General features: G+C 38.5%; 1 protein-coding gene across 1 annotated transcript; it reads right to left on the bottom strand.

Annotated features, from left to right (window-relative positions):
* Window positions 1-21: 21 nt before the first annotated feature.
* Window positions 22-27,543, bottom strand: rgs9b (regulator of G protein signaling 9b). The gene is made up of 19 exons (XM_041816042.1): window positions 27,429-27,543; window positions 21,615-21,711; window positions 18,402-18,452; window positions 18,074-18,180; window positions 15,357-15,408; window positions 15,218-15,276; window positions 15,061-15,137; window positions 14,895-14,976; window positions 13,053-13,115; window positions 10,930-10,959; window positions 10,734-10,795; window positions 10,130-10,243; window positions 9,915-10,030; window positions 7,773-7,860; window positions 7,022-7,160; window positions 6,836-6,918; window positions 6,484-6,601; window positions 2,476-2,879; window positions 22-187 (listed from the first exon to the last, which is right to left on the bottom strand). The coding sequence occupies exons 1-19, from the start codon at window positions 27,495-27,497 to the stop codon at window positions 22-24; spliced, it is 1,977 nt and encodes a 658-aa protein (XP_041671976.1). The 5' UTR covers window positions 27,498-27,543.
* Between the last annotated feature and the right edge of the window lie 427 nt (window positions 27,544-27,970).

Raw genomic sequence — 27,970 nt, 5'->3', positions numbered from 1 at the left:
CACTTTTGAAAAGGCATTCTATTAGCCTGTCCCGTTCTGTGGTGTCAAGCTCTCCCAGGGGCAAATGATCTCTTTGGCTCCCACTCCTCCTCCCCTGGAGGCGGCCCTGTTCTCCTCCTCTTCGTCCTCAGACTCTATGGGGTAGATCCGACACTCAGGAGGAATGTCCACTTTTATCTGGAAGAAACTGCAAAAAACACATTTTACTAGAGGACAAGAGTGCAGATGCATGACTAGAGGCAAACAGAAATCCACAGACATGTTACTGAGCTACTTCAAGGTGAAGACAAGACATAAACCCCCAACATAAGAAAGAAAAAAACGAGACAGTCAGGCTGCAGACCACAGATCTCAGACACCCCCCTTGCAGACCACGACAGTAACTCCTGCATCTTTCAGAGCAGAACTTCACGCTAAAACTTTAAAAATAAAATCTAATTAAACTGCCAGTTAGGGTTATATAGGGTTATAATAAGGGTTAGGAGACCAGAAGTTGAAAATCCAAAACCTGACCTGCTCAACCTAATTGAAAAAATGTTCAATAAAATCAAGTAAATAATCCGCTTACAGGAAAAAAGCCTTTCCTCAATAAAAACACTCTTAGCGCATCTAACATAGCTAAGGATAAAGCTAATGAAGCTATGTTAGCTATGTAGAAAATGTAGCTACATAAATAACAGGTAAATCTAAAGCTAAGCTACCTTAGCTTTGTATGCTGCATAGGTTACTTAGCTACATGAATAACAGCTAAATCTAAAGCTAAGCTATGTATGCTACATAGGTAATGTAGCTACTTAAATAACAGCTAAACTTAAGATGCACAACATAAGTTAAATAGCTACGTAAATCATAGCTTAGTCTAAGTCTAAGCTACTCAAACTTCATAAGCTACATAGGTAAAGCTAAGCTATGTTACCTTCGTAAGCTCAAGGGTTACTTACCTGCCCAATAACATAGAAAAATCTAAAAATGAACTATGTTAGCTTCATAAGCTACATGATTACGCATCTACAAGACTAACATTGATAAAGCTAAAGCTAAGCTATGTTAGCTTCATAAGCTAGATAGGTTGCATAGCTACATAAAAAAGGTAGATAAATCTAAAGCAAAGCTAAAGTAGGTTATGTAGACGTCTAAATAACATCACAACGGCTAAGCTACATTAGCTTCATAAGCTACTGAAGATATGTAGGTAAGTAGCTAAATCTCAAGCAAAAAAATCTAAACTACATAGGTAACATAGCTACATAACTAACATAGCTTAAGCCAGACCCTTTAAAGAAGTAGTTTTGCAAATGGTGGCTTGCTTTAGCTCCATTAGCTTTAGGACGTTACATTTTAACGTCCACTATGTAGCTAGAAAAGCTATGTTAGCCTTAGCAGACGCTAACAAAGAATAAATGTAATTTAATTTTAGCAGCCTATGTTCAAATTTCTGGTAAATACTGATGTGATTTGGCTTTCTCCAGAATAAACATAATTAGTTATTTTCAATGGTAGTAGGGTTGATAAATCCTAAAAGTCAGCCCTGGCAGGCAGTTCTATGGTGTGATGGTAAAGACTGCTACCAACGGGTGCAGAAGTTCAGGCTTCAACCTAGCTGGGGCTGGAGTGATTTAGCTTTCTCCAGAAATAAACAAAATAGTGATTTTGAGCTACTCCAAGGTAGCAAGGACATAAAGTACCAAAAAGCTTCATTACACTAGTGTAATGGATGAGACCACCACCTGCCAATGCAGAGGTTCAAGGTCTGAATCCAGGCTTTGGCCTTTCTACACGAATCTGGAGTGATCTTGCTGGAAGGGGCAAGAATCCCCCAAAAAAGCCTTACAGTGAGAATGTTCTAGGATCAAATCTGGCCTTGGGCATTTCTGGTGGAACTTGAGTGATGTGACTTCCTCCAGAAGGAGCAAAAATAATGATTTTCAATGAAGCTAATGGCAATGATATAAAGCCCCATCAAGCAAGCACTGGCAGATAGCACAGTGGTGTGATGGTGAAGACTGCTGCCTTACAGTGCCAATGCTCAACCCAGGAAGAGCTTACTGGTATGGAACCAAAGTGGTCTGGCTGTCTTCAGTAGAACGCAGTTTTGAGTTTAAGCTTCTCTTTGGTAATGGAAAGGACATAAACTCCTAAAAGCAAGAAGGCACACTGTGGTGTGATGACAAACACTGATGCCTAACAGTGCATAGTTCTGGGTTTGAACCCCAGCTGTGGCTTTTCTGTGTGGAGCTGGACCTAGCTTTCCCCTTGAAGGAGCAAAAATCATGATTTTCTACAACACTAAGGTGATAAGAAAAAGAGTTTAAAGAGTGAGAGATATTTGTATCTCAGTGGGAATACTCTTGGTGAAGTAAAGGATAATTAAATAAATAAATAAATAAATTGAGAGGGTAGACTGTTTCAAATCTGCATTCTTATTGGTTGTATGATAGCAGCACTTGTACTGACTTTTTTAAAGCATTGACTTACTTGCCAATCCGTCTGGGTGGAGCCTGACTCGGCTGGTCTGGGCTGATTGGCTGAATCCGGCTACTTGTCCCAGCAGCTGAGTGGCATTTTGGTGACAGACTGGCAAATACGTTGGAGGGGGTGCAGCCTCGCTTCAACAGACGCCGCAGGGACAGCGCCATGCGAGACTTGGGCATGTTTCCAACCACCGGGGCCCTGGTCCCAGAGTTCCCCTCACCATCTCCCTCACTGGGCTCTGCTCGCCTCTCAGACGCAGAGTTGCTGTCCAAAGCCAGGCTGATGGGGGACGGGCAGACCGGGGTGTTGGCCACAAAAGGGAGAGAGGGTGAGGCGTTGGAGGAGGGGAAGTCAGTGATGCCAGAGTAGACGGCGAGGTGGGGGACAGGAGTGGTGAAGCGGCACAGCTGTGAGTTCAAGTACAACAGGTACAAGTCAGATAAAATGTCAAAGATGATACGATATTTGCTGCATATTTTCTGTGAACAAGTATAAAAATGTATAAAGAGGATTCCAGCTAAGCAGCTAATATTTTTCATGAAAGCAGCACAATCATTGTACATCTTTGTTTAATCCTTTTAAACAGGAATGCCAACATTTCCAGTTAGCGTTTGGCCACACCTGTTAATCACTGAGTTCAGGTGTTTCAGTCAGATCCGTTGCCACAGGTGTATAAAATCAAGCATCTAGCCATGCAGTCTCCATTTGCAAACATTTGTGATACAAAATGGGTCATTTTAAAAAGCTCAGAGACTTCAAGCATAGTGCTGTGATGGATGCCACCTTTGCAATAAGACAGTTTGTGAAATGTCATCCCTGCTGGATATTCCACAGTCAACTGTAAGTGATATTATTAGAAAGTGGAAGAGTTTAGGAACAACAGCAACTCAGCCACAAAGTGCAAGACCACTTAAAATCAGGGAGCAGGGTCAATGACTGATATGGTGCGTACCTACATGACTGCATTGTACCAACTGTACAGTTTGGTGGAGGAGGGATAATGTTATGGAGCTGTTTTTTCTGAGTTTAGGCCGGGCCCCCATCCCCAGTCAAGAGCAGTCTTAATGCTTCAGAATAACAAGACACTTTAGACAATGCTATGCTTCCAACTGTGTGGCAACAGTTTTGGGAATCCCCTTTTCTATTCCAACATGACTGTGCACCAGTGCACAAAGCAAGGACTAGAAAGACATGGTTTGATGAGTTTGGTGTGGAAGAGCTTGACTGGCCCACACAGAGCCCTGACCTCAACCCTGTTGAGCCCCTTCTGGATAAACTGGGATGAACATTGTGAGCCAGATATTCTCGTCCAACATCAGTGCCTGACTTCAGAAATGCTCTGTGGAATGAATGGGCACAAATTCTCACAGAAACACTCCAAAATGTTGTGTGAAGCCTGAGAAGAGTGTCAGCTGCAAAAGGGTGCCAACTCATATTAAAATATATGGATTTGAACATGTCAGTGATGTTGTCCACATGGTGTACCTGAGACTCAACGATGAATTGCTGCAGTAATAGGAGCATCTATTTTAGTACTCACTAACCCTCACTACATTTGAATAATTATCTGTGTGAGTAACGCATAAAGCTGAATTATTCTAAATTTAATCAGTGACTCGCACTTTATGTTCTCATGAGCTCCAAAATAACTGATTTGCATTTGGTGTTGCCATTTCAGCATAATTACCAGTTTTGGCTTCAACTATGGTGGACTCTGGAAGTTTGAGCGTCAGGGTACGTGCTGTATGCAGGGTCACCAGCACACAAAGAAGTTGTTACTGATATATAGCAAACTTAGAAAAAGAAAGGGGACTTGAGAGAGCACTTCATCGTGTATTGTCCACTGGTAGGGCATCCTGGAGGGCACCGCATCAGGTTGTATCTACTTGGAGGCATCCAAGAGGGTAATGTTTCCGAGATTACATGGCAAAATTGCCTACTATCAGACTATTAGCACCTTACTACTGTGCTTTAGTATGAAGTGCTCTGAATAAAATAAGGCAAACTAGACAACAATGAGGAAAATAAAAACACCTGTACAAAGGAAAGGAATAAGTACAGAGAAGACACAGGACAAAGTGATACAAATAAGGTGATATGATGATGTTTTATTATCTACAGAGGAATACATATAGGACAATAAAGAACAAAGAGTGAAGATGGACAATACAACATAGACTGAAAAACAGAAACATAACAATGGTAACAGATGATACAGTGTGGGTGTTTTCTTTGCTTATTGTCAGCTCAAAGCATCTCTCCTGTATGTCTGTATTCTAGTCTGTATTTAAAAGCTTACATGGCTTAAAAACCACAAACTGCTCACTTTGCTCACAGGTCTAGATTCCTAAATACATGCAAATAAAAAATTGAATGGATAATGAAGTCATTTGTGTTGGTACTGATGTGAGATTCATACATAAAGGTAAACCAAATCTGATCAAAAGTGTCTGAAATATCCCTTTATGAGGATTAGTTTCATTAAAAGTCAAACTAGTAATACTTAGTTTGTGTTTCATTCAAGATTTATTCTTAGGGTTTGTCTTGATTTGATAGGACAGAGGATAGAGCAAGAAATCAGGTATGACATGGCTTGTAGGACTATCGCCCCCTAAACAGAGTAGAGTTCTCTTGATGAAAGTGTAGACATATAAGCATCCATATATTTTGTTTACTTTTGGTGTCTCTACTGTGTTTGGATGTTTTCTTGGGATCTCATCTTATTTATCTTATCTCACTTGAATTACTAAAGCAAAAATAGCCATAAAATTGGCTTATTATGTTATTAGAGATGGTAGCGACAGCATGGCATGATGAGATGTGGAACATCCTGGTGACCAGCATGTTGTTTTGTTCTTTAAGAAAACTATCCTGTTAGGATCATCACTATAATTCACCAATAAGGATGGAAATTTTGATAATCACATCTCAAGACAATGAGACAAATGGATCTGCTTAGTAGCCAGATACATCAAGGAAAATACAGAGTAAGCTGTGATCAAGAACTTACAAAAGTAAATTAAAAACTTTATTGAGATAGATAAATCAAGTACTCTAGAAAGCACAACATTGGGTTAATAAAATGTCCATTTAGGGCTTCCATAGAATATCTCTTTGGAGGTTTGTATATTGTTAAACCTGAGAGAGTTCACGTTATGGCCACTTGGGGGCAGTGTTATGTGCTCTCTGGTCTTCCTCCCTCTGGCTGCAGCACACCTGAGTGCTATCTGTAACAGTGTGGAGGCTGGGTATATGTTATCTGCAATAACATGACCCCAAATGTTCCATGGGGGTCAGGAAGTGGAGGACAGCCATAAGGAATGAATGGGAATGGAGGAAATTTTGTACCTGACAGCTCTATAAGATCTGCGTTGCCCTTATTCTCCAAAATTTATCCATATATTGAGTACTATTCCTAGACTTAACAAAAAAGTCCCCCCCCCCCACCACCACAACAGTTTAACTGATTTACCTGGCATGGAGGCAATCAATATCACAATTACTTTCACTTTTTATTATTTTGTCTTTGTGGGCAGAGTGTCAGGAGATGGGCCGGTCCTATACCCTGTTACCCTGACTACTCTTTCTTCATTAGGTTGCCTCTAAATTTCTTTCTGTCTTCCTTCCATTAGTTTAGTAATATGGTAGTGAACAAAGAAAACTGTCTGCAGCTGCCAAACATAAAACTATTAACATAACAATAATGTCCACGCTGAGAGCCAAAACACTGAGCTGAAAGACACTTCAGAGCTATGAGGATTATCATTTTCTCCTGGCTCAGGAAACCCTCTTAAAAATACAAATATTTTAATACAAATATTTTAATTTATTATCTTTTAACTAAACCTGAAATAGTGTTAAAAATGTAAACATAAGAACCAGCAAAAAGCTTCGATTGAAATCACTATGATGATTCAATAATTAGTAGATGCAGCTGCACATCATAAATGCTCATTTCTTATTAGGAGGAGGAATGACCTCCTTGCCCTGCTTGCTAAGTTTGCTCATGACCTGTGTGATGTCAACAGTGGCGGCCATCTTGGCCTTCTGCTCCTGCTCCAGCTGGCGGAGGACGATGGGGCTGAGACTCGGCCGTCTGTTTCTCGCATTCTGCTCCAGCTGGGCATCGCTGAAAAACAAGCACAAAAAGAGAGAAGCAAGATTAAGAAACTGAAGAAATGAGGGGAAGTGCATTGGAGAGAGAAAAAGAAAAGATATAGAAGAGAAAGAAGAATAGAAATGAACAGAAAGAAGAGTAAGGATGAAAATACACAATTCTGTACCCATTGTTACCCCTCACTCATCATTCCCATCTTTTTGTCCCTTAAAAATTAACATTAAAAAAGTCCAAGCTGTGTCCTACCTGAACTTGTGCTCTTCAGGACATATCGCCTTCTTCAGAGTTTCCTTAAACACCAGAGATTTCATGTATCTGCCATATGAGTCCTGCAAATTACACACAAACTCCTCATAAACCAGAGCTGCTCTGTGGGCATTATGGCACTATCATCATCTTTCACGGCAGCCACCTGCTGGTGTGTTTACTGACCTTTTTCATGAGCATGTAAATGTGAGTTTGAGCAGCGTCCAGCACGTATCTGTGGGGGTGTTTCAGGCCTTTCACTGTGATTTCCATTGTCTTTCCATCAATGTTGATCCAGCGAGGAGCGCCACGAGCCAGGAAAGTCCTGAGCTCAGGAGAGTGGGTGATAATAAAGATAGCTGTGTGTCAGATTAAACTTCATAGTAAATATTTTACCTTTTAAATGCACTGCAGATATTACAGAATAATAGTTAGCTTACATGAATTAAGATTTTCAATGGACAGCTGTAGTTGTCCAAAAAATAAAATGAGATTCTCCCATTTAACCACCTACTGGAACTGCAACTGGACAGAAAAATAGATTTTTTCCCCTAAAATTGTTCCTTTACATTTTTATAAGCAAACTTTAAATGCAAAGCTTCACAACCAGAAGGATTTACTTGGTCTAATCTTTGACCTCTTTGTTATTCACATGGTTAACTACATCTATTTCATAAACTCGGTTTGTTGGACATAATAAGCAAACTGCTACACAGTGCTTAAATTGTGCAGAATCATTGGCAACAATTTTTACCCTAAAATGTATGGTTACTAAAAACAAGAAATTCCCCAACATCTGGTGCCTATGACCTCTATTCTTCTGCTGTGGCGTTTTAAGGGGTAATTATATTCGATGAGAATCTTGTAAATTTCTTGTATCTTTACCCTTCCAGAGAAACTGTGAGTATTTGACATGAAGTATGAATTAAAACATTACTTGTAGATCTGCTCTGCTTTCTCTCTCATCGTCGCAGCTGTGCCCCATTTCAGATCTTCACAGCACTCCCAGAAAGCCAAGTTTTCACCTGAAATGGACCAGAGGAGGGGAGAACATTATTAGAGAGCAAGTCATGTAGAAACTCAGAGTTTTCTGTAAGACTTTGTAAAAATAAGTCTTGAAAACAATATTCAAGTGGTTATTCATTTGAATATGGAAACACCTATTACATTTTCACAGTTATTTTTTTCTTCTTGTTTACCTTTTTATTTACTCTTACTTCCTCTAATTTTTAAATTTCATGTCAATGTGTGTGTGTGAACATCACGTATAGGACGATCTTCCCCGGTAATAACATGACTTAGATTGCTATGGACTTAAAGACCCTGTAAAGTGAAATCCAAACTTTGTGTCTTAACGCACTGGATGTGTTGGAATAAGGTTGCTGTAAACATGTGAAAACACTGAGATCTACATGTGGCTGAATTTTGGATTTAGACCATTAGAAAGCTTTTCACCTCTTTTCTGGCTGGGTTTAATCTGGGCGGGGCAAAAATGTGGGCTTGTGATGTCCCTGGCCCACAGTGGGGAATGACCCCACCCCTCTATCACTACAATATAAAATCACAGAGCAGTTCATCTCAGTACAGTCTGTTGTTAGCTGATGTCACGGCCTTTATTGAAAGTTAACAGTTAGTTAAATGCTGTTTTTTGTTCATTGTGGGGTAAATTTGCCAAATCTGTCAGCCACAGTGGTCTATGGATTATTTAAATATCATAACAGATATTTTAGCTAGAAAACGGATTTTGTCTCTGCTCTGGCACAGAGCCAGGAAGCTGCTCTGATCATAAGGTCAACGTAAGGTCAAGGGGCAGGCTAATAATGTGAGTGCTTTCCTCCATTTAGATTGTAGAATTTTTTTAATTGAAGAGGATCGTACTTCTCCTGAGTGGGCGTGGCTTCTGCTCATCCAGCAGACACACCCACACCATCCTGGAGCAGATTTTACTGACTCATTTTTCATGATTTTGAAGCTGAATTTTATAAACTTGGAGATGTTTTATCCTACTTAAATTTGACCTGGGGCTTTATAACACAGTGACCTGTCATACAACAAACATAAATACAGATTCATTTTCACTTTAGAGGGTCTTTAATGTAATCTCCACAAGATAATATGCTTGGGGTATTTATCTTAGCCTCTCTGTCCATACAATAAGGATAGTAACACTTCTAAGAAAACTAAAAGTTTAAAACTGCATTAAATGCGAGATATATTAAAACAGTGACATGAGCTTTATATCACTACATTGCATGGCCTTTCAGTTCAGTTTCAGAAATTGTTCTGTAATTAAAACTTTCAGAGTCGGACAGAAATACAGTGAATTTGAATTTTTTAATTTGCACTTTTTAATCTCACTTGTTGTGCATTCACCAGAGAGAGCTACAAAGACCTTATTCTGTCAAATACAGCGTTTAACAATTTTATACATTAAGAAATATGCAAGAGTGCATGTACAAAATGACTCTCAAACATCCATTATCTTTGTCTGTATTAGTAACCCCAGCTAAAGTTAAAAATGAAGATAAGAGAGTTCTTTGTTAGATGCTAATTTTCTTTCACTTTGAAAGAAAATAAGTAACTTCTACTGGACCCAAAGTACTGACTTTACCTAAACTATGGAAAAAGAGCTTGATACAAATGAAAATAAAGTATGAGGAAAAAGCAATAAGAAACATTCATTTTCTATGACTATGAGAGGAGATGCTAAAGTGAGCAGTGTCCAACTTATCAGCCATGGCTGCTTAACTACGGTGTTTAAACCGGAAAATACCACATTTATTGCAGTTTATAAAACTTGTGTTAAAATAAACTTCTTATCCAGCTGTTTCTTAACATAACTTTACTGTTGGATTTTTTCTTTAGATGAAATAGTCATTTTTTCCTGAGGTGTACTAGTTTTTTTCCCTTTTTGAAATTCTGTTTTCCCACCAAAGTGAACCTGAATAACACGCTGATTATAATTTCAGTCACTCCAGACTCTATTATTTTTGAGTTAACAGCACAGCAAGTTTGCAACAAAATCCTGTAAAACTTAAATAGTAATTTGTATATGATATTCAAAGATTCACCACCATACCGCTGAATTCTTTCTTCAGAAAGAGTCTAAAATCGTTTCGTCCTCGAGGGTCTGACAGCAGCTCTCCGAAGCTGAACGTCCATCTCTCCACACGCTTTCTGGTCGGTATTTCCACACTGTCACACACGCATACGTCAAACACAATTCATCATTTAAACTTTGGTTGAATCTCTGTAAATAAAACATAAACAACACTTCATCCTCAGCTGACTCACTTTGGCATGTTCAAGGCCCAGTACGTGACGTCGTCGGTGAGCCAGGGGTTACTGGGTAAACACTTCGAGAGGAAGGGGTCATGGCTGTTGTAGGTGGCACAGTACTTCACCAACCTGCAAGGAAAGAGGAAAGTGTCTACTGTCTGCAGGAAACAACTTAAAGAAACTAAGGCAGAGAGGAGACTACTCTGTTTCACAAAGCTTTTAAAAACAATTTCAGTTTATACACTTGGATTTAAGCCAGATCGAAATAACAGATTCTGAAGATACATGGATGAAGAACATTTGAACAGTCAGATTTTTTCTTATGTTTTTAAACATATTTAAAGTAAAACAAATTAAACTGATATAAAATAACTTTGAGGTGCACATGAAAAAACAACAAAGAAACAAAAAAAGGTATGGTTGAGGATAAATGGGGGGGGAGTACCTACATAATAACATTTTTACCCTTTTTTTGGCATCAAACTATGATAGCTGTATCTATAACATGACTCTCAACTGTCTAAGAGCATGCTGAGAGTGAAACATTCGTATTCCATTAGAAAAAGAAGAAAGTCTGTGATCTAAATAAGCAAACTGGGAATATGGAGGACTAGCTTACGCTCCGATAGACACCGATGATTTGACTCTGGGCCTCATGATGGACTGCTGTGTAAAGATCATCTTAAAGGAAGCAGAGGAGAGAAGAAAGCCTTAAAAATGTGTCTATGAGTGGACCACACAGCTAGAATACACACAAGATAAGGAAAAAAATACGGAAAAGTCGGAAAAAAGGGTTTATTAAAAGTTGGACTCACAATTCTCTGGTAGTAGTCAGGAGTTTTTACCTGCAGAAGAAATCACATTTAATGTTAATTTACATATGCCATACAAAAAATACATCAAGTAAATCTCCACTAGTATGGGAGGATAATGGGCTTGGCCTTTGTGGGGATTTGCATTTGTATAAGATCCTTTAAAAAAACAACTTTAATGGAAAAATAATAAAATAACTGCAAAAATTGAATAAAGCAGCAAAAATTGAGGAAAAAAATCAAAAAAGACAGTAAAAGGTTTAAAAATTGGTTAAAAAAATATATATATATAAAATTGTTTAAAAAAAGATTAAAAGTTGTTATTCATTTACTTATTTTGTATTATCATCATGTATTAGTATGACTATTATTTCTTTAATGGCATATATTTCAACAAATGGCTCTGTAGCTTTATTTTTATTTTTATAAAAGCTCAATGAAAATTGCAAATTTAAAAAAAGTTGTGTAAAAAATGGGTTAAAAGTGGCAAAATGAGTCAAATGTGGCGAAAGTAGGCCAAGAAAGTGGGGAAAGAAAGGTGGAAGTAGCAAAAATGAGATAAAAAAAACCCCACACAATCATTGGTTACAAAAAGTGGCAAAAATGGGTAAAAATTGCCCAACAATGGGCAACAAAGTAGCATAAATAGTTATAGGAGGCAAAAATGGATTACAATTGGCAGACATTGGCAAGAAAAGTGGTGAATAGAGCTTAAAAATGGCAAAAAAGGTTAATTTGGGCAAAATGGGTTAAAAACAAAACAAAAAAAAAACTATGTGGAAAATAGTGAAAAACCAGTAAATGTGCTTGAAATTGGTTAAAAATAGCAACACTGGGTTAGAAATGCCAAACATGGGTGAATGGGGCAAAAATGGACTACTAGTGGCAAAAGTGAGTTAAAAGTGGTGGAAATAGGCAAAGAAAGTGGTGAAAAGAGGTTAAAAGTAGCAAAAGTGAGATAAAAGATGCAAACATTGGTTACAAAAAGTAGCAAAAATATGTTAAAGAGGAATAATTGGCTCATATGTGGTGAAAATTGGCAAACAAAATGATGAAAAATTGTATGGGGAAGCAAAAATGGGATAAAGTGGCCAAACTTGAGTAACAACAATGTAAAAAGAGGCAGAAAATGGTGAAATGCAGTTTAAAAGTGACAAAGAGGGTTAAAAATGGCAAAAAAGTTATAAAAATGGCTAGTTGAAGTAGTAAAATAGGGTTAAAAAGTGCCAAAAATCAGTTTGAAGTGGGAAAAATGAGCAGAAGCATTGATGAAAAGGGGTTAAAATGTGGTTAAACGGTGGCATGAATTATTTCTACATCAGAACCCAAATTGACACACTTTTCAGCTCCAAAATGAGGGAACTGTCAGGACAACAGCACCAATTCTACTGATCAAACACGCATTCATCGACATAATCAATAAATCACAGCTGGAGATGGTCGATTCTCTGGGTCTTTCAGGGGCTCAGCCAAATCTGTGTGCTGGCCTCTTTGCTACCACTGTTTTCTACTCTACTACCATTTAGTCTCTGGGCTTTTTTCATCCAAATAGTGGTGTGGTCACTCTGGAGAGCACAGAATGACTTTGACCTTACCTGTATCAATCACTACTGACTTTAATGACATCATCTGGTCACACATAAAACAGCGCCCTCTGGAGAGTGTAAAAGGCGGCTATATCTAATGGCAGTAATGCTCTGCAAGATCTGTAAACAGACATTTGTTGTGTGATGCCACTATAATTCCCTTTAAAGGTTGGAAAAAGGTTGATGTTTGGGTTACATTGGGGGCTGAACTTGTAGTTTTTGGTAATCATAGTAAGAGTTATATAAGGGATGTATTCTGTTTAGTAAGAAGGTGTTGACAGTGTTTGTATGTAAGTATTAATAACCAGCTTATATGTATGAACACAAAAAGAGAGCCATGGAAGATGCCTGCAGAAGAGAGGAAAAGAGAAAGAAAAGAAGGAATCAATGTTAGTAAAAGAAGAGTTAGATAATGAAACAGAAGAGAAGAGATAAGCAGCCTGTTCTTCACCTGCATTCATGCATTAAATCCTCTTATTGAATATAAGCTTATTGTCAGGATTTATGTTCATAAAGGTCACGCAGAGACTCACCTGTTACCTCGTCTGCATTAGGATCTATTCGTCGATCAAGTCCATAGTCCATGCCGCTGACTGTCCCCGGCTACACACAAAAAACAAACAACACAAACGTCTCACTGTGTGTTTACCAAAGAGCTGATTAATGAAAGCAGATGGCTGTTTTAAAATGCTAATCGTAGGCTGCTAATGTGTCACACTCTTCCTGAACATCTGACACAACAAGAGTGTTTTTACACGCTCCACTGTGCAAATACAACAACAAATTTTAGTTTCAGCAGAGTTTTTACAAATGCTGTGACTTAAAACCACCTTAACTTAGCATCATTTTGACTTCTGATTCAGACATGGTTTCCAAAACATGCCATCCCAAAGACCTCCTGCTGGGATCCCCCTTCTTGCATTTTTCTTTTAAAAACCTTATGCATTACGATGGCAACTTTTCTGTGGTAAAACAACCTCCTGAGGTATCAGTGTCACTCATAGTGGTTGCTTGATTCTGATTGGCTAAAGTGGTGTGAAAGATTTGCATATAAATTAACACGTTTTTGATATAGAGTGATTTATTCTATCTAAAAAGTCATAATATGTTGTCACGAAGGATCTCACAATCATTTGAATCAATTTTCCTCTGTCTCCGGTCTAAGTTGCCCCTTTAGGATCTTCCACATGAGTAAGCCCCCACACACACACACACACACACCGACACATTAAAAACACTGGATTAAGACATTATCTTAGATTGAAATATAACCTTGTCAGTCTTGATGATGAATTTAAGGCCCCTGCTGTCCCTTACTGTAGATGGTGGCATATTCAGAACCCTCACAATTTTCCTTTGAGGAACATTTTTTTCAGAATATTTTCCACAATTTTTAACTCAGTTTGTCTGCAGATTGGTGAACCTCTGCCCATCTTTACCTCTGAGAGACTCTGCCTCTCTAAAATGATTCTTTTATGTCCAGTCATGTGACTGACCTGTTGCCAATGAACCCAGTTAGATCCAAAACGCTTCTACAGCTGTTTTCATTAATACCACTTACTTTTACAGCTTTTGTTGCCCCGTCCCTACTTTTTTTGAGATATGCTGTTTGCATCAAATTCAAAATCAGCTGATATTTTTCATGAAATGGTAAAATGTCACAGTTTCAAGATCTGATATGTTGTGTTTGGATTTATAAGATTTGCAAATCATTGCATTTTGTTTTTTATTTACAGTTACAAAGCATCCCAACTTTTTTGGAATTGAGGTCGTAACTTGCAGCTAGAAAGGGATCTGACTTTAACTGTCTGGCTGGCTTATCGCGAGCATCCATACTACAGACCGCAGCGATTCCCATCACTACAAACAAGGCTGGATCTTGGTTTCCTGTACCAAACTCAGCCAAACTGCACTGAACTGAACCAGACTGCTTGATGGGAACACATCATGCTGTGTAAACATGATAGTGGAATGTGACCCAGACCAATGTGAAGGGATGAAAATTCCCATGAAGCCAAAAGACCTGAGGTGACCAGGATCTCTCAGGGACCCTGGATGTCTGAGTAATCTCTCAGGAAACAGGGTGTGACTCTGACCACAGTAACGCCAGCACAAGGTGCTAACTGCTGCACCACTTTCTCCTACGCAGTGTGAAATATTAATCAGTCGTGCCCTTTTCCTCTGACTGGACATGTCATGGTAATGAGGCATCATGGGTGGAGATAATTAGATACCCTGGGAAGTAAAGAGGTGGAGTGTAATTTATTTTCAGACCTCTCTGGTTGCAGTCACTTCACTGATAAATACATGAAGCTACATCCTGTGTGCGCGACCCCGGTCTGATAGCTATCTTTGTTGGTGTGTTAGTGAGTGTATTTTTACCGGAGGTCTATGAACCACCCAGTAAGCTCTCTCCTGGCACTCAAACACAACACGGTCTGGTTTCTTCCTCTCCTTTGCAGCCCTAAAAACACACACACAAACAGCATCGTAACACTTTCCTGAACTTTAAAGCGAGTGATGTCTTCGTGTTTGATTTCACACCCACCTGTACTGTTCTTTTGCCTGCATCACGATGAAATCCCATTTATGATTCATCCACTTGTGAAGTCGGTTGTACTGCTCCTGGAGACAAAAAAATAACACCTGAGAGAATGCCAGCAAACATAAAGTCTTACTCACAGCTCCCTCTGTGTCATCCTCACCTGCTCATGTAGCTCTAAGAGTCCTTTTTTACGTATGTTTCTTTTTGCCAGATAGATTGCTTCAATAACAAGAGAAAAGGGGTGTTAAAAAAAGGAAAAAGGAGCAAGAAATAAAGCGTGTTTAACTCTTTTTACTTACCATAATCTGTGTCCTCAACAGGCCACTGCTGTGTCGGCCAAAAATACGGTGTCTGAGAAGGAAAGACAACATTCCTTATGCAAAAAACCCACAGTTTTTGTCTGTGAAATGCCAGAACTAAAAAGAAGGTTGATCATTTCCCAGGAAACAAAGAAAGCTGCAAAGGTTTTAGTTAAAACTGAACATGGAGTAATGAAAACTCTAACTTCTTGTAGTAAAACCCATGCTAACATTACATCTAAATACCAACACCATCACATTACAGATATTCCACTTCTTTTTAATGTATTTCTACAGCCAGACCAGTCTTATATATCCATGCATTACGGCAGCTGTTCCAAAAAAGCTGGGACACTGTGTAAAATGTGAATTCAAACAGAGCATAGTGATCCAATAGAATAATGCCAAAAGACAAGATATCTAATATTCAAACAGATGAATGTTATTATTTTTTAATATGCACACATTCTGAATCAGATACCTGCAACATATTCCAAAATAGTTGTAACATAGGCATCTTTACCACTGTGTTACATAACCTTTTCTTCAAACAACACTCTGAAAGCGTCTAGGGATTGAAGACATTAATAATTGAAGGATCAAAAGGGAAATTCTTTCCCATTCTTGCTTGATGTAGTCAAGCTCGACACAAGTGTGTCACTCGGCAGCCAAGGTCAAGCTCAACGGCATCTCTTTTGTCCAAGCATTTTCAACCCCGGTAATATACTGCCAGTGGTTTTCAGTTCTTGGGACATCCACAGCTTGACCAGGGCTTGTGGCAACCCTACTGAATTACATGCACAGATGGTACCCTAGGCCAGTGTATCCCGAATGTTTTTCCACACTGCCATCAAAAATCAACATAGATTTTATTTGTTTCACTGATAAAACCCTAAAAAAAGCCTATGCATGCTTTTCTTATCAAAAGACCTTTGTATAAATTACTTAATAATTGCTTTATCATGGTTTTAATCGATATTTGAAAATCAAATTTTGGCAGCCTCAGAAAAGACAAAGCCTCACGCAACCTCCCTAGGAGCCCTGATTTATCAATCCTCCACTACATCTTTTCTAAACTGCTCCACCTGTTCACTGTCATTAAGGTCTCCATTATACCATCTCCCTAAGCTCTATACTGGCTTCTCCCTAATCCACGGTATTTCTTCCTCATCTATAAAAAACAATCTTCCCTCTGGATACTGAGATGCTCCTGGACTTACTAGGCTTGCTCTTCAAGCTAGCCCACTTGAGATTCTTATTTAGCCTCTCCAGTGGCCTTCTCGTGCATGGCACTGTCGTGGTCACCAGTGCCATGTCATCCATGCAAGCCCTGATTGGTGGGAAGCGCATCCCATCCTGCCACCTCTCCCCTCCTACCACCCACTTGGAAGCTCTAACAATGACTTCCATCGCCATTGTGAAGACTAGAGGGGAAATTGTGCAACCTGCCGTAATACTTACCTCTAGTCTTTGCCAGCCTGTCATAAAGTTCACAGTACTACTACACATCCTAACATCTCTGAAATACATCTTAACTAAGTTTACCACCATCTCTGGCACTCTAAAGAAATCAAATGCCCTTCAGATAAGACTATGGGTACTGATCAAAATGCATTTGCTAGATCTAGAAAAACAACGTGTAACTCCCTATTCTCTGCCTTAGCTGCCTGGATTTGATGCCAGATCATACTTGTGTGCTCTATGCACCCTGCAAAACCTGGGATCCCTGCTTTCTGCACTGTTGTGTGTATTAGTCTATTTACTTGTAAATAACTGGAAAACCTCTGTGCCATGATACTGAGGAAAATCTTCCCCTCCACATTCAGGAGTGAGATGATACGAAACTGGCTCAGATCGGAGGATTCCTTCTCCTTAGGAATCAGGATCCCCACTGCTCAACACCAAACAAAGCTTATCTGTTTGAGCATTATTTATTTTTTTTTTTTTTTGCTGTATTCAATTTGAAAATGTATTGTAAATCACTGGGCTCTGTTGTTAATCACATTTTACACAGTGTCCCAAGTTTTTTGGAACTGGGGTTAATACAGTCATGCAAAACATAATATTCTCTTCAGGATTCATGTATCCCATTTATTTAGGAAAAAACAGACTTTATTGGTGAACAAATTAGCGTTAACTCCTTAAAAAATGCAGTCTCAAACATCTGCTGTGATTAATGCTTACACTAATTTGAGGAAGAAAAAGGAGCTCCCTCTACTTCTTAATCCAGAATTTTCCTCTTTTCTTCCACATTTTAACACTTACAAATCAATCAATACATCAAAAAAGTTAAAACAAGATTAACTAATGATGGATAAAGTTATATTTCAGCTTTACTGTTTCTCTATAGAAGCTTCTGAGTGCTAAAGTGAAGAGAGGCAGCCCTGAAAGAGAGAAGGTCTTTGTGTTTCCAGTGTATCACAGCAGCACCATGGTTACTAACTGACAAGCATCATTAAGTTAGTCAATATAATTAGAGAGCATTTAAAGCTAATTAGCATTTTCATCAACACCAAGCCCTGACTGGCTCTGATACAACCACACCACACGTAAACGTCGGTTCTTGCAAACACATCTTCTGTTAATGCTTTGAAACACCTGAATTTAATAATTAACAGGGTGGCCAACAGCTGGACACAAGCCTACCTGGAAGTAGTGTGTGGAAGTAGCAGTGTGTCTGATAATGCAGCTAAGGCTTTGTGATGTGTTGTGTTTACCTGAAAGCGATAAAGCGATGCATCTGGTTTGATCACTAAGCGTTTGTGGTCTTGAATGGGGTAGATGTATCCTAACGCCACCAGCATGGACGCAAAATTCCTCGCCTCTGCAGAACAACACACGTAGAGAGGAGCTGGGTTTTAACAGCCTGTGTGACATTTCTGCAGAAATTCACTTCAAAGAAAGGTTCATGGCCAGTACTAATTATTTATAAGGACATCCAGTACGACCTTACACAAAAACAAGACACATAATGCAGAAAAAAATCACATTTTGCAGAAATATTTGGTGTGCCTTATGAAAGACATAGGTTGACTCATCCCTCACCTTGTGCTTCTATTTGAAATCTGTCGGCTAGCCATGCAATTATGTCTTCACCTGAGGAGAAAAGATGGCAATGATGAAGCAGAGGTGACAAAATATGCATCAGCAATTCCAAAAGCAGAAAAACAAGTAACGTTTGCATGCGTGAGTGTCAGTGGGTAGGAGGCTGTGTGAATCTAAATGTCAGACCTCCTGTGACACACCAAGACCGACTGTGTCAAAAGCCTGAGAGAATCTATAGCTAATGTAGGAGGACAGATGGAGGAGATATGAGAAGAGGAGGAGAAGAGGAGCTGTAGAGGAGAAACAGCCAAAAACATGGAAAAGTAAGCTTAGTAATTCAGTGAAGCAGAGGAGAGTAAGGGAGTGGCAGGAGGGAAATAGAAAATGAAGAGAAAGGACATAAAGGGAAAAAGGAGAGGGAAAAGAAATGTAGGAAATCTGAGAGAAAAACAACTAAGTCTTTGAAAAAGATAAATACAAGGTTTCTAAATTAAAGCAACAACTTGGCTCGGTCTACAAACAATAGACCTTTTTTAAAAGAGACGTTAAACTGCATTTCTCAAGTTCTGGAGAAAACAGGAAGTTTGAGGTGCTTTGGGCCATTGCTGATTGGTCAGATAATGTGATCTCACTTCCCGGGACAGTGACTGATCTCCACTGACTAGATGTGAAAAATCCTCCTGTTTCTACTGTATCATAGAGAGTAAGGGAAAGGCCATGAAGGAAGTCAACCGAAGTGACCATATATGGTTCCTTTCCCCATAAAGGGTAAGGATCTATTACGCTAATGTCACATAAAAAAATCATTGTCTTTTTTAATAAGCCAACTCTTTGGATCTTTCTGCTACTTTTAAGAATAATTTACTAAATTATCAGTGTAAATTTTGTTGACTGACAGAAATTAAACAGTGTTCATCAAATGTAATCTAGTTATTGTCAGACATTCAAAATCCACGATATGAGAAAGCACAAGCTGTCAGGTTGGTTGAATCTGTAGCTCTTCTGCCTTTCAGCTGCAGAAAGCAGAGATCACAGGTTTTGCAGGAGCAGAGAACACAGAAGCATTTGCAGCAGATTCAGGCAAAGAGAATAAATATTTTGACTAAAAGTTTTACTAAAATGTAGTCACTTTTTATGGACTCAAACTGGACAAAAATTATTTTTTGTTTTCGTTGATTAAAGCCAGACTAAAACTATTAAAGAGTAGAAATGACTAAAGTGTGACAAAATCGAAAAGCATTTCAATCGAAAGACAAAGACTGCAAAGTGAAATATAAACTTTGTGTTAACATAATAGATACGTTGGAATAAGGTTGCTGTATCCATGGGAGAACACTGAGATCTATGTGTGACTGAATTTTGGATTTAGGCTTTTTGAAAGTTTTTCACCTCTTTTCCTGGCTTGGTTTAATTTGGGCGAGCAATATATATGAGCTAATGACATCACCAGTCTTAATGGGAAATGACCCTGCCCCCTTAATGCAACAATATAAAATCACTGAGCAGTTAATCTCTGCACAGTCTGTTGTTAGCTGATGTTACTGTTTTCATTGAACATTAACAGCCAGCTACATGCTGTGGTTTTGTTCACTGTGAGATAAATTTCACATATCTATTAGCCACAGTGGCCGACGGGTCATTAAAAGCATCACAACTGAGAGATTTGTACCAGAAAACAGTAAATTTAATCCCCAACTTCTGTCTCTCTGCTCTGACAAAGCCAGGCAGCTGCACTTTAATTAGAAGCATTTTTTTAGAATTTGAGAGGATTGTATTTCTCATGGGTGGGTGTGGCTTCAGCTAATTTAACCGACACGCCCACACCATCCTAAAGTGGATTTTACTGTGCCATTTTTCCTGATTTTGAAACTTATTTTATTAAACTTAGAGATGTTTTTATTGCATTTCAAAAATGTATAAAGAATCTAAAAAATAATTTGAATTTAATCTAGCAAATAAATGGCTTTAACCTTATCAAATTAACAACCTTATACTTGTAATATTATGACTTCTTTCATAAATTTATGCTCTAATTGTAATGATATTACTACTTTAATCTTTAAATCTTATTTTTTCTCTTTTTTTCTTTTGTGTGTCAGCTGTAGAGAGTAGAAAAGAAGGGACAGAAAAGAAAAAACTGCAACAAGGACAAGTGATACATGAATGGAGACAATGCAAAAAAGGAAAATAGGAAATAAAAAGAGGGGAAATGGGCAAAAAGAAACATGTAGAAAAGAGCGAGGGGAATACAGAAAGGTCCATAAAGAGACCATAAAGAAAAGAAAGGACATTAAATGCGAAAGGAAAGGATACTTTAATGGAAAAGGGTAAGGATACAAGGCTAGAAAAGATAAAAGCAATGAGAGCAGGGGAGAAGACTTTAAGGGGCCAAGTAAAAACAAAGAATAAGGAAAAAAAAGGCTGGAAGGAAGAAGATACGAGGAAAGGTAAGGAAACACTGAACAGAGTGATTTGAAGGGGAGAAGAAAGAAAGAAGGAAAGGGGTGGGAAACACAGAAAGGGATTGAGAGAATAGGAGAGGACAGAGGAGAGAAGAAAAGTGTGAAAAGGAAAGGTGACAAATATAGCAGGAACTGAAGAGGGGGACAAGACGGAAAAAAAAATTTAATGAGAGAGAACAGAAAAAAAGAAAGGGAAACAAAGGAGACACAACAAAAGAAAGCTGGGGGAATGTGATGAGAAAGTAGAAAACGCAGGAAAAGCAAAAACAATATATGAATGACAAGAAAACAAAGAAAGCGAAGTAAAGAGAGGAGAGAAAACAAAGATGAGACGAGAATAGTGTGAATGTTATCTCTGTTTTATTCACTGAGCTGTTTAAACCTGCCTGGATTCAGAGCTGCAAATGACGTCACATTCTGGGTTTCCTCTCTCTTCATCCTCCTCCTCCTCTGCCTCTTTCTCGCTGTCTCTCATGTTTTCCCTCCTGTTTCTGTCTCTATTTCTTGCTCTTTTCCTCTTCCCGCCCGCTCAATCATCCTCTTCCTCCTCCTCCATCACCTCCTACTTTTCTCTCTCCATGACTCTAAGACCGCGGGGGTTGTCATGGAGATTAAATCTGGAGCTCTCTCCACTTTGAGAATACCACAGCTTCGGTATCTTCCACTGAGACGATGCGGGCACAATCACTCAACCGGCGACTGAATTACATTAAGTGTGTACTCCTATATGTGTGTTTGTGGGTGTCTTTACCAGTGATGGCGTGTGGTATCGTCGTGATAACCAGTCTCTGTGGCTGGGATTTTACTCCTGTTTTAGGGTCCTGCATCTCCAGCACAACCTTTTCAGCCTGTAAAAGGTATATAACAAGGTATGAGTAGAGGTTACCATCACAACTGGCAATAAGTAGAAGAGGAGCAGAGGCTGATCATGTCAACAGACTGCTTCGGCAAAAGGTTTCAATGGCAGACTTTAATGTGGGAAACAAGAGCAGAACATGTTGAAATTTATGAATAAAAACAGTTTCACATCACTGTTATTCTGTTCTCTGATAAATGAAAGCCTCTGAAAAATTAGCACCTTATTTACAAGGCTGCCACCTTCCTCTGATGCCTGACTCACGTTTGGAAGCTAAGTCCGGCATGTACAGTGCCTATAAAAAGTATTCACTCCCTTGGATGTTTTACCCTTTTTTGATTTTATAAATCAATCATGGTCAATACAATTTGGCATTTTTGATCAAAAACACTCAATTTTACTACATTCTTTTTTGCAAAACTGCTCACGCTCTTTCAGGTTGCACAGGGATCAGGTGTGAACGGCCCTTTTCAAGTCCAGCCACAAATTCTCTATTGGACTGAGGTCTGGGCTTTGACTCGGCCACTCCAGAACATTCACCTTGTTCTAACCATTTCTGTGCAGCTTTCACTGTATGCTTTGGGTCATTATCTTGCGGGAAAATAATTCTTCTCCCAAACCATAGTTCTCTTACAGACTCGCAATAAACTCAAAACTCTAATCATTGCTTACAAAGCAGTAACCAAAACTGCTCCTGTTTACCTGGAGTCCCTCATCCAGGTCTACACTCCCTCTTGCCCACTACGCTCAGTCAGCGAAAGGCACATAGTACTTCCAGCACATCAGGCTCCTAAGTCACTAGCCCAACTCTTCTCTTCTGTTGTCCCTAAATGGTGGAAGGAATTACCCAACTCCATTCGATGCACAGAGTCCCTCTCTACTTCCATGGGAAAGCCAAAGACCCAGCTCTTTAGAGAACACCATGCACTTAACTGGACTATTCTCTACTGTTGTCCCCAGTGGTAGAATGAGTTGCTTAACTACAGTTGGCTCGCACTGTCCTGCTCTACTTGTGGGATTTTTCGCCCAGCTCCTTGTGAGTGACCCAGCACTTGGTACTTTGGTCATTAGGGTTGTGAAGACAATTTGATGGATGGTGATGATAGGACCTCATGTTTTGGGTGTTTCATTGTTGATGTTTATAAAAACAAAAAAAACAAACAAACAAACAAAAAAAAACTTGTATACATTATGTGCTTTGCCTTTGACGCTGGGGGGCAGCACCTAGGTCCAGTTGGACTCGAAGCACTATGTGGCACTTACTGATGTTTCTTCTTGTCTAGATCTTTGCTTGTGTTGTTCTTGCTCTCAAATGTACGTCGCTCTGGATAAAAGCATCTGCTAAATGACGTTGTAACATTGTAACAGACTGAATAAGATTGTCCTTGAGGAGTTTCCCATTATTTACCCTCTACCTTTACAAGCCTTCCAGGGCCAGCTGCTGAGAAACATCCCCACAGCACGTTGATGCCACCACCGTGCTTCACAGTTGGGATTGTGTGTTGTGGTGATGTGCGGTGTTTACACCAAACAGTCTTGTCCGATGGCCAAAAACCACCATTTTGGTCCCATCAGACCTGAGAACTTTCTTCCACTTAAACACTGAGTCTCTCACATGCCTTTTGTTGAACTCTAGTTGAGACATAATCTGAGTTTTTCTCTCTGCCACTCTTCCATAAAGCTTTGACTGGCGAAAAACCTGGGCAAAAGTAGTTGAAAGCAGAGTCTCTCCACTCTCAGCTAATGAAACTTGTAACTCCTTCAGAGTAGTCTTAGGTGTCTTGGTTGTCTCTCTCTCTAGTTGCCTTCTTGCAGGTCACTCTCTTTGTGATGACAACCTGATCTAGGCAGATTTACACATGTGCAATATTACTTCCATTTCTTGATGAAAGATTTAACTGAACTCCAGGAAGTGTTTTGTATCCATTCCCTGACTTATACTTTTCAATAACTTTTTCTGAGTTACATGTAGTGTTCTTTTGCCTTTGTGGTGCAATGGTAACCAGTGAATGGACCTTCCAGACACAGCTGTCTTTATACTACAATCACTTTAGAAGCATTCACTGCACTCTGGTGATCTCCATTTCACTATTTGTGAGACTACTAGCACCAAATGACTGGACCTCTCTTGAATAAGGTCAGTCACGTCAAAGGGGGTGAATATTCATGCAATCACTTATTTTACATGATATATTTTTATTTAACTGATATTACTCCAAAAAAAACTTGTCATTAAAGAGGGTTTTTTTTTCATCAAAAAGTCCAAATTATATTGACCATTACTGATTTACAAGGGGTTGAATATTTTTTATAGACACTGCACACTAGCTAGCTAGTATGCCAACAATATGAGTTAGGAATTTAAGGCTTTTAACTACCCTTTGGGAATGCTAATACTAGCATAAAGCACTTTCAATATTAAAAGTTTTTAGTTTTACCTTCTTAAGATTCCTTAAAAGAACTAGTATATTTAAGTAATTCTTTGGTAACATGGCATTTTGAAAGCTAGATAGCCTGTTTAGTTAACTAATTTAGTTATCTGCTTCTAAAAAATAAGAAATTAGGACTTAGCTAGTTTACACAACAGCTAATTCTAGCACTCAAACAGTAGCTGGCTAGTTTCATGATGTTATTTGTTCCAAGGCAGTAAAATAGGTTTGAAATTCAATTATTTTCACTTTTAGCTTCCATTTGACAATTCTAATACCAGCATTAAGCACTTTAAAGATTTAGGTTTAATATTTTACCATTTGACTTTAGACTGCCTTAAAATAATTTATATTTAAGTAGTACCTCCTTGGTAACCTTACATCATGAAAGCTAGATGGCCTATTTGGTAAGTGGTTATTTGTTTCTAGCTAACATAGGAAATAAGACATTAAACTAGTTCATATGACAACTAATTCTGGCATTGATGGAATTAATAATATCAATGAAAAACATTAACGACACTGCACTAGCTAGCTAATATCAGGGTATTTGTTCCAAGCTAACAATATCAGTCAGAATTTTACAATTTTTTTCGCATTTTTTTTATTTTAAAATATACCCTTTTACTTTAAAATTATATGATTAGATTTTTGAGTAATTCCTTGGTAAGCCTACAATGTCAAGCTGGTTAGCTTATTTGGTTAACTAGCTATTTGTTTCCAGCTAATGTAGGAAATTAGGACTTTAGCTAGTTTAAATAATGCTAGTTATAGCAATGAACGAATGACTAAAATTAATGTCATTACATTCTTGAACACTGCATCAGCTAGTTAGACCCATGCGGTTACTTGTTCCAAGCTAGAAATATGAGTTAGGAATTAAATTATCTTGGCCTTCAGCTGCCTTTGACAATGCTAATACTAGCATTAAGCAATGACACTCAGATGGATTTTATCTTTGGCTAATCTACACAACAGCTCATTTCAGCACTTAAACAGTGACGAATATTAATTTAATAATATTAACAAACATATTTTTGAATAGTTTGTATCAGATGGTTTTTTGATCCAAACTAACAGTGTAAGTTAGGATTTTTTAAGCTACCTGTCTATAATGCTAGCATAATGCACTTCTTAGATTTAGCTTAAATTGTGTAAACAGGGTTATTGGACTAGTTATTCGACCCAAGCTGCATCGAGAATATGTTAGCTAGGGATTCAGTTGCCTTTTTTACCCTTACAGCTTGTACTGGCAATCATGCAAACAAGGCTTGCCAGTTAGTTACATTAGCTACGTAGTATGCAAGCTAGTTATTTGTTAAAAGCTCAAATTAAGTTGTCTTAGCAAAGAATTAAATCCTTAATTATCTTTTATAAATTTATGTTTTTTTTACATTAACATAACAGGGATCGCATTTAAGCTGTACCTAGCTTTTAGAAGCACAACTAGTTTTTGTTCCAAGCCAACATTATTTAAGCTAAGAAAACCAAATCACCTTTGGCTATCTTTTGATGAGTCACTGCCATCATTACATTGGTTCTTAAATAGTGTTAACATAAATAAACAAAAATGACATTTTCTTCATTATGTAGTTCAAGTCAAGCTAACATTATACTCCAAAGTCAGCCTTTTTACCTTCAGTCAGCCTACCTTCAGACAGGTGGTAGATTTAAGTAGCCTATGTTATTTCTTTTAAAACAGCATTATGTTAGATTGGAATCTAAATCTTTACAATCACATAGGCTAGTTTAACAAGTTAGCTTTATGGCAAATATCTGCATGCTTACATTGGCTATATCGTCTTACCAGGAGCTTAAGGGTTAAAAAATGTGTAACTTTTAACTTGAAATAGACCAAATAGTGAGGCACCCTAAATCTACGTGACAAACAACCTGGAATTAAGAAGTAATCATTATTGCATCATTTGGGTTTCAACCCTGAGCACAGCAGAAGAAGAAAAGGGCTGAAAAGGTCAATAGATTCTTTAAGGTTTGAAATGTTACATAAAATTCTGCTTGTGTCTTCAGGTTAACCTATCAAACTTTGATTTGACAGTTTGAAAGGCAGGGTAAATATGACTTCAGCTTTTAGGTCCCAAAACTACGTTACAAGTGAGCTTTAGCATCACATTTAACAGGGCGAGGGGTGAGCTGAACCGTTTGCTTCATGTCCTGATCTTTTAGCTTTTGTTCAGCTTGTGTGGGAGGTTGTGGTGAGTCATTGCCCCTGTAAACATTTTTTTGTAGTTATCATATCAGCTGATCCCACAGCCCCTGCAGCAGTATGCACAGCCCAGGTGTGTACTGGAAAGCAAGACAGGACATTAATCCAGTTTGTGTGTTAAAGTGAAAGAGGAGGTTGTGTTGTGCAGATGACTCCCAGGCCTGTTTGAAGTGGCTTTGTGCTTTGAAGTCATACTGGAGAGGCTATAAGCTCCCAGCTGAGATGCTTTCATGGACCGAAACATGAAGTTCTCCTGAAATGAGTCCTAAGTGAGCTTTTCTCTACAGTGCTGCATTAGTAGAGCTGGATCTTGAATGAACAGACTATGAAAGAAAAATACAGGACTGCAGGAGCCTCAGTTATTTTCTGCAATGTAATTTCAAAAGTAACTTTCCAGTGATAAACATGCTCATAAAGCAAATGAATTAAGATGATTGGCTAAATGAGCCCAACTCTATTGTTTGCAATCCACTGTGTCTGGATTAACTTCTCCTCAGCGGCAAATTGATGTGGATGGATGTACTGATACTGAGCCAGGCTTAAGGCTTATCAAACAGAACGACCTTATCACTGTGAAAAGGTTGCAACAAACCTGAATCTAACCTTTACTTTGACAGGCATACATGCAAAATCCAAAATGACACCTGATATGAAGTGTTTTTAAAGCTTCTTGGCATTTATCTCTGACTAATTGCTTGTTATGAAATGTTATTCCTTATAAAATCTGATAACCAAACACTTTTTTTTGCATATGTGAACTCTAGCACAATTTGCTTTTTTCTTTCTAACCACTTTGTGGTCCAAATTGTACCTGTAGCTTAAGCTTTGTTGATATGCAAAAATGTCAATAAATAAAACTGAACATGAAACAGCCAAAACCAGAATTGAAGACTGTTTTATATGCAGATGTCATAAGATCCAAGGGTCGTGAGGTTACACTGAGACCAAGAAGTGGGTTCTATGTAACTGACCTATCCATAGGTGCGTCTGCAGGTATTGTCTGTAAACCTTGGTAGAGCTATTATAAGCACCTCTGATGTAAAAAGGATAACCTACCTTCTTGAGGCAAGCCATTCGTGGACGATACCTCTGTCCATGGTCAAGAAGAGTGTTTCTAATGGTCATATTGTAGGCTCACTCACAAGCATTCATACAATGTTGCTATCGCCTGTGAGCCTTGTGTCGTGTGGAGATGCTGGATGGGAAGTGCAATCATCGATACTGATGCTGCGTTCAGTGTTGCGATTAGACGCCCGTTTCGAGAGTAGGAAATTAGCGCTGCGCGTAACATTCTAGTTTTTCACTGTAGATTACATCGAATGAAAGCATTTTCATGTACGTATTCTTCCAGAACATAAAAACAACATTGACTAATTTATGATGCCTCGGGTAAGTAAGGAGGGGCAACGCACATTATTACTTAATGATAAAAATAACAAAGAAAGAGAAAAGACACGTGAAAATAACAACAAAAACATGGACAACTATATTTTATACTGAGAGTAAAAATATTCAGTACTCTACACTGAAGTGAAAATGTGAGCTTTTCGATCTTAACAGCTAAACTTATTGATTTTTTTGCGGAGTGTTCGCGTAAA

The sequence above is a fragment of the Cheilinus undulatus genome, linkage group 20 (genome assembly GCF_018320785.1).
Source record: "Cheilinus undulatus linkage group 20, ASM1832078v1, whole genome shotgun sequence".
NCBI classification, from domain to species: Eukaryota; Metazoa; Chordata; class Actinopteri; order Labriformes; family Labridae; genus Cheilinus; species Cheilinus undulatus.
This window is presented reverse-complemented; position numbering and strand designations above follow the sequence as displayed.

Coding starts and splice junctions, on each gene's coding strand:
- rgs9b (XM_041816042.1), bottom strand. CDS start 27,497: ATGACCATTAGAAACACTCTTCTTGACCATGGACAGAGGTATCGTCCA. Junction 18,181..18,401: donor ATTTCAAATAGAAGCACAAG/GTGAGGGATGAG, acceptor GTTGTTCTGCAG/AGGCGAGGAATTTTGCGTCC. Junction 10,244..10,733: donor TCATCGGTGTCTATCGGAGC/GTAAGCTAGTCC, acceptor CTTTCCTTGCAG/GTTGGTGAAGTACTGTGCCA.